This window comes from Pomacea canaliculata, linkage group LG3 (assembly GCF_003073045.1).
Source record: "Pomacea canaliculata isolate SZHN2017 linkage group LG3, ASM307304v1, whole genome shotgun sequence".
Lineage (NCBI taxonomy): Eukaryota > Metazoa > Mollusca > Gastropoda > Architaenioglossa > Ampullariidae > Pomacea > Pomacea canaliculata.
In genome coordinates, this window is record NC_037592.1 from 23,302,484 (window position 1) to 23,317,799 (window position 15,316).

A 15,316-nucleotide genomic window follows, 5' to 3' on the forward strand; every position below is an offset into this window, starting at 1 on the left:
TTCCTCTTAATTTGAGGGGACGAAGACAGGGTGGGCTCATCAACCATGTAAGGGGTGAGCTACTGCAGCGCCAGCTTGCAACACATTACTGCCGTAAATCCATTCTTTCTTTCGTACTGGAGCCATGCATCTTGTCCCGAGCGCGAAATATTGTCAATACGGTCGTAGATAAACCACGTGCATCTTGATAATCCAGTTCAAGAGCCTTTGTAGAATGTTTTGTGTACGTAAATTTATTGTGAATATTTCTGAGGAAGAATCCACCGTTCACCCTGCATCTTAGAGATACGAGTGATGCATGACTTTCCCTTGAATTCACATACACAGGTACAAAGCCCTCTGAAATTTTTTTAATGCTTTGTTTTACCTTTCCCTGATAAGTCATGTACTCAGCGGAACAGTTTCTATGTGTATCTGGAAGTCTTTCGGCCACAGGTCTAGAAACACCGACCTTTTTCTCGACCACACTTAAATACTGCGAAGTCTTGTCCTTGTAGGCACAGTTGGGGAAGAGTTAACGATCAAGCGAGATTAACGGAAAGAAGAAAATCGCATAAGGTAAAGGTAAAAGTGAGGTATCTGTATGTGGGGAGGGGGATGAGATAATGAGAGAGAGAATTGTGTTTTACACCGTGCCAGCAACTAAGGCTATTATCATCGGAGAAAGATGGAGGACAGTGATAGAGGGTGGAGTTGGTGTTTTATGCCAAGCTAGCAGCTAAGGCAAAGCAGCCAGCCCAGTAAACTGAGGACATATGCAGAGAATGAATAATGTGTCCGAGATGAGATTTGAACCCAGGACAGCCAGTCCCCACTGCGACAGAGAGAATAAAGAGACCGGGAGGGAGAAGACAGGAAGATATTCGATCTGAGGACAGGGACGGTTCCATCAGACAGGTATGCCGTTTATACAGTGCTGTGCCCCAAGCGACAGTCTCGATGCACTTAGCCTCCTGGCTTTTCTTCTCGGCACGCCCATTAAAAAACATCTCTAACTATTGCAGCATCTAGAGTGCCTCCACTTTCGCCCATTAGGGTCTGCCTAATGATGCAAGACAGTGTATACGTGTCTAACCCCTCTCCGCTTCTTGCAGGAGGGAGTGAGTAGTCACGTGCGGTGCCGTGTGTTTAAAGGCTGCCGTACCTTGCGGCAGGTTTCTACATCTTGATGTCTGCAGGATGGAAAAATATTGGTAGCGAAGAGGCACTTGATATACTCGTAATCAGATCGTCTGCAACAGCCAAGGTCAAGACTGAGTCTCCGCTTCCAATGTCACCGTTGTTTGGGGACAGATTTTCATCCCTTTCTCAAACATCAAGCATGCTTGCACACCCACGAACGCATGCGAAAACACACACACACCTCTTTAAAGACATTTCAAACTTTAAATGTTTAATTTACAATTAGCAAAAAAAAAAAATGTTAAAAGCCATGTTACCATTAATCAATAAACTTCGACTAAAAAATCAAATAACATCGCAAAAACATTTCATCAAGAATTTAAACTTTTGGTCGTCTTATTTTCATTTCCCTGCAGATGACAGAGAAACGAGATAGTATGTTTAAAAAACAAGGAATCGAATACCCAAGTATTAATGTCGTCTTTAAAAGTCAAAAGCACCATGCCCAATGTATAAACATATTGCACAAAAGAAAAACGGGAAACAAGTAGCTGAACTTTTCACTTCATAAAAGTGATTCGCAACTATTTCTCTGGAATATTTATACCCACGATGTTGCATCGCATATTACAGGAGACAAATATGTGCACAGAGGATTAGCCTACCTAGTCTACACTACATAACATAGCAGTTTAATCCAAGGGAGACCAATCAACATCTAGCAGCCATGACAATGTGTCTAATGTGAGGCTACAACTCTTGCTATCTTAGACTATGTCAACAAACAAATTCACAGCAAAGATTAAATAATTTTCAAATGAAATTACAATTGCAGCATGCACATGTACTTCTACGACATTTGTTTCCAAAGGTTACTAAATGGAGAAATTTATTTACACATGTCAACAGTGAACATAACAGTGGACAGACTGGACAATGCAGAATCTACTATCTGTTGCTATGCAAAGGCTTCTATGGCAAACTTTATCAGTCCATCTGCTCAACAAAAATTTAGTGCAGGTAACTCCACATAACATCTTCTCAAAAACTTTGTAGCACATGGGGATAATAATGATCAAATCAACAATAGGATCATCAAATTGATCAATAAATGAACTTCAAATAAACTTCTTAGCTTTCACTGCTACATTTTTAAAATATTTCTTCCAGAGATTTTGGTCATAGACACTCTGCATGTAACATTTATCTTCAAATGTATAAAAACAGGAAATCTGAGCGAATAACTTCAATTTCCAAGAAATAAGCATCTAATTATCCAAACATCAACTGCACTTTATAAAAGGTTAAGCATTTTTTTTTATTTGACATCTTTTTATAAAAGTAGAATCCCTCCTACAGAAACATCTCCTTAACATAAATTCTAAGTCATCTAAGTCTACAATTTAAGTGTTATCATATGTTAAAATATAGGTCAATTCATGTAATCTTAAAAGGTTTTGAATAACACTCAAATTTGACAAACTGACTAAACTATGTTCTTTTAACCTGGCAGCAAATGTTAGTGTAATTTCATATGTGATCTGGATTAGCCTTTAAAATCTTCTGGAAGTTAAAGCATTCAATATTGTTTCATATGTGCCTGTGCAAAGCACCTTATGAACTGACAATTTTTCGGTCAAGTGAATTCATCAACTGCTCAAGAGAAATATTTCGACCAGACGTCCCAAAATTAACCTTCTTGGGACTTTATCTCTTCGTCCTGGTCAAGGCAGCTGTTGTCTGCACTACTAAGTATTGGGTTTAATGCTTTGTTTGGCTGGAACAACATACATTCTTTCTCCTGCTTGGGAATGTCTTTGAGGGTTGAGTAAACCTTTTGATATCTTGGTGGTCGCTTTTCACTGACAGATTTGGTTTGTGCTGCAATCAGCCGAGCTGATCGACGGACAGGGGTGATGACAGATACCAGGCGGTCACCTTCTTCTGTCAATCGGCGCCTAGAACAACATTTACATTTTTATTATTATAAAAAGAAAGATTGACAAAAAGAAATGACTGAATTAAGATAAAAAAATATGTTTGAATAGAGAAGATGCCATTCACAGATTTCTGCTTTTTTATTCTCTTTATTCCCATGCCATGAACAGAGACTTCACTGCGACTCTGTCCTGACCATGAGTTTGCATAGCGTGTGTCTGTAAGTTACTTTGTATATGAGTGAGTGTATGTTGTAGAAGTGTCTAGCTTCCTACCGAAGTTAAGGCAATTTTATCCATGAGTAAACAGCTGATGTGCACAAATACAAGACCAGGATTGCAATCAGACATCCATTCACAGTTGAGTAAAATATATATATAATTTAATTGACTTTTGGTAAAAGAGACACACACCTTTAACTTTGATAACAGACCTCCTGGGGGGTGGGGTGGGGATGGGGTTGGGGGCTGGCTTGCTTGAAAGGTCTTTGACAGATTGAACTACACGTATAGCTGTTAACCTGCATCGTTGAATATCCTACTGGATGTTGGTTATTTATTTGCTGGTATGTTTTAGTGGGATGTGGTTGGTGAATGTTCATTATATTGCACTAACTGTTAACAGAGTTTATTACGGTCAAGATTTTTCAGATTGTTTTTTTGGGGTGTTTAGCCATGTATATTATGCTAGGTTAATGTTGCATGCTTCACTGGCTGAGCATACCATAGATCGCACAAAGTTTTCTGTTTTGATCAAACATTCTACCGATCATCACAAAGCTCTCTGCTTGCAGAATTTCTTTTTCCCACCAACATCATACAGATCTATTTCTAACATTGATCTATCTGATCTACCACACTTTGAACTGAAAAGTAATGTTAGTTTCTGCAGTCACAGCTGGACAGAGAGATGCAATATACCCTCGTGATATTTTATTTCCAAACAGCCTCAGGGATCATGGAGAATTTGATCATTGTAAGCTTCTGTGCAGTGAGCTCCCTTGAGAAATGCATCGTACATGTCATCTCTATTATTATATTAAGGAACCTCTATGCCTGACTAACCTCTTTTTAAATGGTGTGACTTCTACCACTGAGTACTTTACAGTGGTTGACTCAAAGACATTTTCCTGCTGGACTTCTTCCAGCGGAACGTGGTGAAATGTTGATCGCCTTTTGCTGGTGCTGCCACCTAAACAATTAGGTGTTGCCACTGAGTAACGTCCTTTCTTCAGACTCCTCCCAGAACTCAACAACTTCTTCATGGTTTCTGTCACTAATGATGCCAGTTTCACTCTAGTCTGCAAAACCAATTTTCCAAAATAATTCACAAGAAATTGGCATCTTAATGTCTTCAAAACTCCTTTTTTTTCTTGTAAGTATTTGGCATATCATGTACCAGTTAACCACGAGGTCACAGATCTGATTATCCCATCATCATAACAGCATGTCAGGGAGTATCAGTGGCTGCACCTGTTCTACTTTAACAAAGTAGTCACATTGTACATTTGTATGTCTTCTGATGCATGAAACCTTACAACTCATACTGTAACTTGCAAATGGCTGCAGGCACTGGAAGAAACACATATGCATAATGGCATCTACTCTACCTGGACATCATTGATGATTGCCTCTTCAAAAGTTGCCAAGAGCCTGTCAGTGTCACCAGACATTCGCAGAGCAGCAACTCTGCATTGATACCACTTGACACTGTGCTTCACATTACAAAAGGAGTCAGCCACAGCATCCAGCCATTCTATTGCATCAGTGCTAGAAAGTAAGCCCTGTAATTAAAGGAAACTTAATAAGCCAACAGACTTCCTTCTCCCCACACTCTTACTTAATTCTTCCTCTCTTCTTTTTTGCAAACTTATGTGTCCTGTCTGTGTGCATATTCTTGTGGGAGTGTGTTTTGAATGTTCATGCACACCTACCTCTTCAACAGCAGCCAGACATTTGTCAAAGTCAACGTCCAGACGACTGAGGTCGTTGATGTCTGTGCTATCTGACATTTCCTCTCTGCCCTTGTCAACTCCAGGAGACTCCGATTTCTCATCACTGTCTCTGTCATTCTCCTCTAAGTTCATTTCCTGCACAGCTTTTTCAACATGAACTTCCTTGTCTTTTCCCATCTCTCCCATTTCTGCTATAACATCAGTTTCCTTTTTAAGCTCATCATTATCATCTTTTGTTTTGTCTTCATGAGAAGCACCAATAAGTGGCGAAGAGCTGAAATTGTATAGAGACAAGTCTACTGAATCCCGTGATTCAAACTTCTCCAGCAGATTTGTTCTCAACTCCTCTTCCACTAGAGCATCCTCCTGTAGAAGCAGTACAAATGGTCACCGAGTCTTCTAATACAAGACCACTAAGGCAGAATTTAATAGCATATGCCATCTAGAACACTAGATGCTGTCTGGATATCCCAGAGTTAAACAGCATGTGCTGTCCAAAAAAAAGGCTAGAAATTTAATAGCATATTTTTTTTTACAAAACATGTGAATATTTTATTTTTTTTTACATGCATGGCATCCTTGAATTAAACTTACAACAGCTCGGACAAGTTCTTTTTACACAGATAAAAGCACTTCCAAAGTATTTCACATTTGTATTTAGCATTGGATAACATTTTCTTAAATGAAATATCTGTGAACCAAGCTGACTGAATTGGGCTTGAAAACAAAAAAATCTGAATATTTCTGCATAGCAAGCTTAGCATACCTGCTCAGATAGCTGTTTCACTGTCATGGAAGGTTTAAGTTGCAGTCGTAGCCTCGTCTCCTCTTTGGGGTTTTGGGACAGGAAGCAGCTAATGTGTCTCATTCTGTGGGTATGATGTTTGCATGCCATCCACTCATTAGGTTTATGTCTTGAAGATAAAGGTCATTTAAAAAAACAATCAAAGGTAAACATGCTGCAAAGCTTCTGCATGCAAACATTATTATCACAAATCTTATATTAACTCTCTGCAGCTTACTTCAACAGGTAAAGCCAGAAAAGTCACGTTCACTCAGCAGCAGAGAAAGAGACCATAAATAATAAAAGATGTATGAGATTTGGATCAGACTCCTCAGGAACTTGGTCTCAAATATCCAAATTCTCCTCTCTCTATTGGCAAACAGAATGCATGTCTCACAAACAGCATAATGGGAACCACATGGGCTTTGTACAGCCTGTACTTTGTAGCAAACCTGATGGTTCTATTTTGACAAATCATGTCCAGCCAGGTTATTGCTTTTACTGTTGTGATCCTGATGTGGATGTCTACTGTGCAGCTGTCATCTTTGGAAAGGATGGTTCCAAAGTACTTAAAGCTGTCCACCACCTTTAGCTGTACTTTCCATATAAATCTCAGCTTTGCAGTTACCATTGGTGTTACGCATGTCCTGACAGTGCTGGGCTCCATTCTTTATTCATTCACACTGCCTGTCAATCTGTTGGTAAGGTCTTGCAATTCACTGTTGTGTGAAAAAATGCTCTTATTTGCTTATCACTGAACTCTTCTACACCACTACCATGATTTGAATAAGCCCATCACATGCAATAGCCCCTCTTCCAGACTCTGTCAAGCATCATTTTAAAAGCTGATGAAGTTATGCAAAAGATCCTGTATGTTGTCTTTCATTAAGGATCCCTATGTGGATAGCTACGCTCCTGCCTGTCTGAAGCCAGCCTGTTCTGCTAGCAGTTCCTCAGTGGTAGTGTTGATGCGATTCTGGATTACTTTCAGTATGACTTGCTTGGTTGGCTGATGATTCTGTAGTTTTGGAACTGTTTGCTGTTTCCTTTTTTCTGCAAAGGGTATGACGAGTGACTGTGTCCATTTATTAGGGCATTCTTTGTGTTCCCAGATTCTTTGCACAGAACAGTATGTGACTTTGTTGTTACTTCCCCCACCCTGCTTGAGGAGCTTAACTGGGACATAGTCAACACCAGGTGACTTCCATCCTTTTAGACAGTTCTCCTGACCTCCTCCTGGAGGACCAGTAGGTCTGTGGGCTCCCTGATTCTAGTCTGGTTGATTTTGAGGATGTTGGCATCCATTTTCAACAGGAAGTTGTACAGATTGTTTGCTTGTTCAGTCCATTGATTTAGTACAGCAGTGCTATCTGTAAGAGGATGGTCATTGCTGTCTTCAATAACTGAAGTCATATGTTAACATCTTGGCAAGGTTTGTCAGCAGTTGGCAACCACCTCATGCCATTCCCTTTGCTACAGTCTAACACTGGTCCTTGATCCAGTTCTTTCATGAGCAAAGAATGTAGTACTTGATTTATTAGGGAAAGTAGAACCTAGCAGAAGAGGAATGGCTTTACCTTCCATAAACAACCTATAAATTAACCATGAACCACTTACAACTCACCTCCATTAGGATCATCAGGTGTAGGAATTTGTCTTTATGTTTCTTTCATTCAGTTTCTTCAAGTAATGTAAAACTTGTTCATAAGTCTTGTGCAGGAATTTAAGATTACAAATACAAAATAAAAGTTTCAAGAAATCAAATTAGCATACATACCAGCATGAACTTAACAATAAAACTTCAGTGATTCAGTTCAGATGATATTTTAACCAGTTCCTCAGCAACACACACACACACACATGCTACTTTGATTTCAAGCAAATTTCAAAAATGTAAACTGTGCATACCTGACTGGATCAGCATTTCTATGATCTCTGATGGTTAGTGGAGTTTTCCTGAAAGTTGAGCTGTTTTTCTTTGACTCTACATCTGATGCAAAGGTCACATGGCTGGAACTTTTCCCCACATGCTGCTGGTCACATGCCTCCACCTTCCCATCTTGCCATCTGGATGCTGGGAGGCCATCATCTTGCTTGGCTTCAGAGTACAATGCTTGATCCTTGGAGTCTGTGGGAACTGAATCTCCACTGTCAGTATGAGACTTCACTTCTCCCCAGAAATATGACCGACGCTTGAGAATGCTTCTGCTTGGTGTCTTCTCTGCGACAGACTTCTGAAGATGACAGAAATTCGGTGCTTGAAGGCCTTGGTGACTCTGCAACTTTACTCCAGAGGTCTGACCATGTGCAAGAGTAGTCGGTACAGACCGTCTCTTAGACTTTAAAAACTGTGCACTATAGCTGAACCTGGGTGTCTTACAGGATCCTATTTTGGGCGCATTGGTAACAGCAGCCTTACTGAGCAAAACAGAAGAATCGGTGCTACACTGCTGGGATGCGCTTGTTGATCTGCTACTCTTCACAAGTTTACAATGTGCATTTTCTTGCTGTGAGCCAGTTTCTGATTCAATGTGTACATTTTCCGTCAAAGCAACTGGTTCATTACCTTTAGGACCATTGTTTGCAGAGTTGATTGCCAATGGATTTTCAGCTATTGTAGGTGAGATTAGATGAAGTTTTAATGTCTCCCCACTGATGGAATCCCTTGGAAAACTGACCACAAGATCAGATGGACGGTACATGGAAATTCGTCTTTTCTTTGATGTTGGAGTTGTTGAAGATGAATATAGCTTCAATGCACAGTTAACAATCTGTTTCTGCTCACAGATATTAGGTGTATCCAATATAAGATCTTCCGTTTTGTCAATTATTTCTTCTTCCTTCTCTTGATCATCCTTCAACTGTTTTTCTGACCTGCTCTCTTTGATATCAAGCTTGTCAGTGAAGTCAACCTTCTTTGTGTGATCTTTTATGAAAGTATTTGAATTTTCTTTATTAGGAACTTTTTTGCAAGATGTTTGTATTTCTATTTTACTAAGTGCCCGCTTTGATCCAGAAATACTGTGTCGTCTTCCTATAGGTGGTTTCATGCTTGAGCAATGGGCCTTTGTATTACCTTGAGAAATATTGGATGCTTGAGAAGTGAAGACTGCTGCTACTGACCGTCTCTTGTTGCAGGAGTCCATAGCAGCTTGGGCACCTACTGTGGCATTTGCTACTGGCCTGTAGGCAGGCAATAAAAATGTTGTAAGAGAACAACAGCAATACAACTAAAATTTTTTTTAAAATTCTTTTATTACACTATTACAATGTAGTTTCTTACACTATAAAGATGGCATAGAAATGACTCAAGAGACCATTTTTCCAAACATCTAAACAGTTAAAAATCCAGCAATTATAAATGGCTTTCAAAATATTGTTGTCCTATAAACATTAACAAATCACTTATTTGATTGCCAGCTAAGGAATCAAAACAATGAAATGAGCAGTTTTAGAGACTGATGTGTACGTCTGCTCTGTCTAGATTCTTCTTTATGTCAGGGTCATGTACAAAAGATATTCTACAAGATTACTATACTGTGGACATGCGTGTGCTGAAGCAAATACAGTCAGTGTCCCTGTCATATGCAAACTCGCAATAGAGGTGACTGGCAAAATCTTAAAATCCCCCCTAAATACACAAAAGTAACAATCTTCAATGGTACACTAAATCCAAGCTATTTCAAGGTTAAGTCTTACTGCATTTCTGCCCACACCCTCCTATTATGCTGCTCCTCTGGGAGTATCATGCCCCACTCCACTGTTTCTGGCAAGTCGCATCCATGTTTTAGCTGTATTTTTCTTTGTTCAATACATTCTATATTAATTAAGCAAATCCCTGCTAATATTGCCATTTTATTTACTAAGGTATTTTTCTGTCTTATTTATAAGAAAAAAATGTGTGAGAGGTAAGTACAGGCAATGTATAGGCATAAATGTGGCGCATTACTTTACATAAATTTCAGCCCACTGAGGGGTCTTGGTAGGGACTGGCCGCACATGTTAGGACCTTATTATAAAGTATTTTATTTCAGCAACACATCACAGATACCTCTTTGCTTTTGAATATATTAAGACTTAAGTCATTTCCAAATAAAAAATGTGATGACATAAGAGTAAAAATAAAATGATACCATGAAAAAGGCCTTGAGTATGGCATGGAAGCATAAGGAGTATAATGGCAGAGCATTTTACAAATAAAAAAATCAATTAAACAACTAATTAACAGTGGAACTATAAACATGTTAAGTTGATTATAAACTACTTCAGCTGCAAAAAACAGAAAGAGTGAAAGGAAACCAAAAAAAAAAAATCCAAACAAACCTGAAGATATTTCTCTGAACCTGGCGACTAGTAACAAGTCTTTCCTTCCCCAGATCTCTATTTTTTCTTTCTTTTTTCCATTTTTCCAGTCTTTCTCTTTGTAAAAGAACACAATACAAATCAATAAAAAAACAAAAACAAAAAGAGAAGTCTTATTAATTTTACAAGATCTGCTACTACAATCATGGTGTTCTTAAATGCCACTTCCAAAAGGATAAATGTCTGCTGGGACTCTACTGCTGTTTTTACAGGAATTTTGAATTTTATGTCTTTTTTAACTCGAGAAAAGCTGCTTATTTAAAGGAATAAACTGATGATTCAATCATCTAGAGATATATCACTAGAAGTCTGTTTTCTGTTGACACTGGAGTTAAGGTTAGAGTGGGAGAAATAGCAAGCAAACATATTTTCAAGTTCCAGCTATGAGATTCAACTGCACTATAGTCTAATGATCAAAATGATATCTGACTAAAAGAAATAACCAGTTCAAAACCGAGTCTTTAAATATGCTCAATTACATATGCTTAGATTTAAGTATCGTCACATGTTGGGACAATTCTCCCCAAAAACTTGTTAAAAACACTGGATTTAATTATTGAAAATGAAATCATAGGTTTACAGTAAGAACAGCTTTTAGTGTAGAAATTGTTTAAAGTGTGTTTTTCACTATAACTTAAATATTTTATAGTTATCTTTTATTTTTAAAAGCATAAAATATGTCATCTTTGAAAGACATAAACTGACAAATTACATTATGACTTAGTACACTAATCATATAAAAAAATGCACCATGACTAAGTACACTAATCACATACAACACAACAACAACAACAACAACAACAACAATAATAATACAGAAAGGATAGCTCCCAAAAACTATTTTCTTAAAAATATCGTTTGCAGTTCTATTATCTACACTAAACCTTCTGTAATTTCCCTTAATTGATGAAGCGTTTAACAACAACAAATTTCTGCACTGTGGTTTCTAGGACATTTAGTTATGTGCACGAGGGTATATCTAAAGATATTTAATAAATTCTTCCTATTTTTGTTCATTATTTAAAGATCTACTCTCTCAAACACACTCGCAAAAAGAAATTGTCTGTTCCATTCCTGCAGCTAAAATTCGGTCTGTCGAAACACTAATTAAAACCATTAAAAACACCAGTTGCTAGGGTTACACAGCACTTTAACGTAGTTGTTTTCGAACAACATACCTTAAGGCCAAAGCCTCTTCAATTTTCTTCTTGCCGATTACCGTTTTTGTTTGCTTGTGGGTTAAATGTGCTGAAACTTGTGAAACCAATATTAATTGTGAGCAAAAACCGTAGTTAGGAAATATCCATAAACACACAAATAACGGAAATTAAATCAAAACAAGAACACGATAAGCGATAAATGGCATCTCACAAATATTGCCTTGCCTTAAATGTTGTTAATGAAAATCAAAACAACTGCATGGTAAGTCAACGTTTTGACATTTGTTTACAGTACATATAGTAAATACACACCCAGTCGTATCCTCCATAGTTCCGTTTTTTGACTTATCTGCCATAACTGTTTTAAATGAGATGATCTCCAGACTAATGATACAAAAGTCAGTGCAACTGTTTAAAAATCTTGCAATACCGTTTAGTTTTATCGCACAATTTTTATCACCATGATTTAAATTATGACTTCATTTCTTCAAGCGCCAATCGTAGATTTCCGGAAGTGACGCTCAACTAGTGCTTGATTGGATAGATAAAAATAGAAAATGGGGAAAATTAACTTTCGTTTTCAAGAGAAGCATCGCAGCCTATTGCGTACTACCTAGCTACTCGTTTGCAGTGAGCAGAAGAAATAAACTAAACTCGTTTGAAGTCGTCTGATTTCAGAAAGAACAGATAAATGATGGAGGAGGTAAGACATTGTTTAGTCTCCTGTATGCGATAATGATTGAACCATCAATTAAGTTGTTGTTTCGTCCGTGCGTCTTTTGCAAGTATATATAGTTTGGTTTAACCCATCATAGGACGTATAATTTCCTCCGCGTGCTATCTGCATATTTCCTCCACCATCTCGATCCCGATCGACTGTACCTGTGTGTGTGTTTTGCGCGCGTGCGTGCGCATATGGGTACCTGTTCATTCGAGTGCATATTCTGAAGAGGTGCATGAGTGCTATATCAAGATCATCGCATTGTGCTTGTGTACGTATTTAAAGTGTTTGAATTGGTTGGAGCTGGCAAGCGCTGTAGATTCGCTATTGTTATCATTTCAGCATTTTCAAAAAGTGGCCATACTAATTCCACAGGGGATACAAATTATGAAAATATATTTTCAAAGTGAAAAAATAACAACTAAATCAAAACTAATTATGACTATATTATTGAAATAATTCAGCTCAGCCAGAGAGCTAACGTACGTATTTATATGGTTTTCATCTTCCTGTCAGCAGCAGAACGCTACACCACCATATATCCATATAAGGACACAGGATTATTTACAGCAAAAACAATATTAATGGAACTCTCTCCCCTTCCATATCCGATATACCAATTAACCCACCATTTAATCCTTTAAATGTGCACTTTAAAAAAAAACTCTTCCTTCTGCATTACTCCTAACAATAGTCCACACAATGTTAGTTCTACTTTATCCCCCTCACCTTTTTGGGGGTTGGGGGTGTCTATTGGCTATATATATACTTCCCTATTTGTCTTTGCAGATTCAAGATACTGGCAGTTAATTCTTACTTACTACCAATTCCTCTTGACCTTTTCTGTATCTGTCTTTTATTAGCCACCAGTTGTTTATCCCTCTGCCTTTTATATGTTTTTCTTGTCTTAAGTGCTTATATATGCTCCTTATTTAAATTATGCGGTTTTATTCATTATTATACTTTTTTTTTAAGAGTTTGAGAACTGGAGATGAAAATAAAGACCCAGCATTTAATCTGACAACAGGAGAGGTCATCTATGTTGAGCACAACACCAAGGTATATCAGAACAATGGTCGTCTCAAAAACAAAAGTCTCATTTCAGGTATGCTTATAAGAAGACAATTTAAGCTCTCAGTCATTACCTACTTGTCTGATCATTTTATTGAGTTTGGCTCAGGAAATAAGTTGGGTTTACTAAAAAAAGTTGCATGGCTCAGGAAATGACATGTTTATTAGTTGCAGAACTAAACTTCAGAGAATTATCTGAGATCATATAATTACTTTGAACTCTAATTTTACTAAGCCCCAATGTCTAGCAACTTAAAATCATGTTTGCTTATATTTCACCATTATAAGCGTAAAATAACATGTAGAAAAAAACATATTTGCACTTGAACACAAACAACCTTACAATCTGTGTCCTTCTCTGACCCACTTTATCTCTCACAATTGTAAAACACACATTTCAGACAGTGAAGATCATGAATTGAATTTGGATAGAACTTTTGATGCAGATAATTTTTCTTTGATCATGACTCCAGTTTTCAGGGTGGGACTACCTTGGTTTTATATAGCAACAGTTGCTAACAGTGTAGCAAAACAACAGAAATCATAAAGGGACCTGAAATTACTTTTATTATTAATTCTGAATTATGGATTTGTTCTGGAAACCATTATCATTTTCAGAAAACCATCTTTTATTTACTATTGACTGGCCTTCTAGCATCATTGAAAGTATGTCAGTAACATCTGTATGGCACCTTGATATTTCAAATGCTGAACATGAAATCATCTGCAACCTCATGACAGCATCAGCAGAGAAGATGGGGATGAAGAACTGGAAGATTGTTACGGTAATAGAAAAATTTTTATGGTAATCTAGAGCTGTGTAAAAACCAAAACATACATGAGCAAGGGACAGTGTATTAACTTTAATAGTATATGTGAATGCAACAATTCACTAATGGAAAAAACATTTTTCAATAAAGAATTTTTTCCCCCTAGATATCTTTGATCTCAAAATTAATTGTAAATGGCAGTGGCAAAATCAATTTATATAATGTTATTCTGGGTAACATACATTTCATCATCAGTGCATATGTAAATATGTGGCATAAGAGAATAAAATAGAAAAATGTCAGAGTTTGTACTTGTTGTCACCATAACCAATATGCAAGATTGGTTTTTTAAGAGCAATCACAATCTGCAAAGCACAGTAGCTAAAGCACCAGGCAGTGAGAGCTATAGGTGTCCTGGGCCTGATATACGTCTCTCAAAATGTGACACCTGGCTATTATTGAAATAATTGAGCTCAGACAGATAACTTACCCTCTTTATCTGATGTATTCTAACTATTCTTCCTATCACTAGAACAACACCATATAAAATCACAGGATTTTTAATGACTGTGCAGTAAAGAAATGGAGCTTTTTATCTGGGTATTAAGGTTTCCTTCACTATGTGTGTGTGTGCATGCTTAAAATATCACAGTGTTGTCAGATGTACAACTGTACATCATTAAGTATGTACATTTTGTAGCTTGCACTTGCCTTTATATACCTGTATGTGTGTGTGTGTGTTTTTTTTCTGGGTGTGTGTGTTTATATTCACATTTGTGTGCACATTTTGAGAAAGGCTTTGGCAAAACTGTGCTGGGAGCAATTTGGATCATGCGTGCTTAGGATATCTTCTGAAGAAGTTGAGTTTGCACACCGTAATGAAAATGAAGCAGTTAGAATGAAAGAATCCCAAACAATGGTGGATGTCATGACCAGGCTTCTTGTGGACACAGATGATGTAAGGAACTTTTTAATTTACACAGTTTACACTGTTCTGTTTGATTTAATCTTTAGTGGAGGTTCAAACCTTTCAATGTTTTAGTTTTTTATCTGTAATTTTAATGCTGCTACTTTATTTGCAACAAACATGCCAGGACTTTACAACTATACAACAGAAATGCTGGATAACATAGATAAATAATGTAAATCTAATAAAATAGAGAGACCGTACATGCGTTCATTTTTATATTGTGCTAAAAGTTGAGCAGTTTGCAGGATACCAAATATGGTCTCAGTAAATAAAATACCTTCCACCAGTATGATAAGGGTTTATGAACGTAAAGCAAATAGGTAGCAGATTCTACATTATATTTAAAGATGGTTGTGTGTCAAGTTTTGGACTAAAAGAGAACTCTTTTTTTCTGTTAGCATCAGTTCAAAGACTTGTTTGTAAACTGGAAGGTAACCATTGTACAAAAATCAACTCTAAGGGCA

At 37.4% G+C, this 15,316-nt stretch overlaps 1 protein-coding gene across 6 annotated transcripts; it reads right to left on the bottom strand.

The window, feature by feature from the left end:
- Window positions 1–1,372: 1,372 nt before the first annotated feature.
- Window positions 1,373–11,825, bottom strand: LOC112560221. Of its 6 annotated transcripts, none has more exons than XM_025231896.1 (9): window positions 11,633–11,825; window positions 11,339–11,408; window positions 10,122–10,217; window positions 7,707–8,981; window positions 5,781–5,928; window positions 4,994–5,380; window positions 4,670–4,843; window positions 4,125–4,360; window positions 1,373–3,080 (listed from the first exon to the last, which is right to left on the bottom strand). In XM_025231896.1, the coding sequence occupies exons 4-9, from the start codon at window positions 8,942–8,944 to the stop codon at window positions 2,813–2,815; spliced, it is 2,451 nt and encodes an 816-aa protein (XP_025087681.1). In that variant the 5' UTR covers window positions 8,945–8,981; window positions 10,122–10,217; window positions 11,339–11,408; window positions 11,633–11,825; the 3' UTR covers window positions 1,373–2,812. The 6 variants fall into 6 exon arrangements, with proteins under 6 accessions (XP_025087681.1, XP_025087680.1, XP_025087683.1 ...); XM_025231895.1 differs by having other exon boundaries at window positions 11,339–11,414; XM_025231898.1 differs by lacking the exon at window positions 10,122–10,217.
- Window positions 11,826–15,316: the final 3,491 nt, after the last annotated feature.

Coding starts and splice junctions, on each gene's coding strand:
- LOC112560221 (XM_025231892.1), bottom strand. CDS start 11,676: ATGGCAGATAAGTCAAAAAACGGAACTATGGAGGATACGACTGG. Junction 8,982..11,632: donor ACTATGGAGGATACGACTGG/GTGTGTATTTAC, acceptor GCCTGCCTACAG/GCCAGTAGCAAATGCCACAG. Junction 5,381..5,780: donor TGAAACAGCTATCTGAGCAG/GTATGCTAAGCT, acceptor CTGCTTCTACAG/GAGGATGCTCTAGTGGAAGA.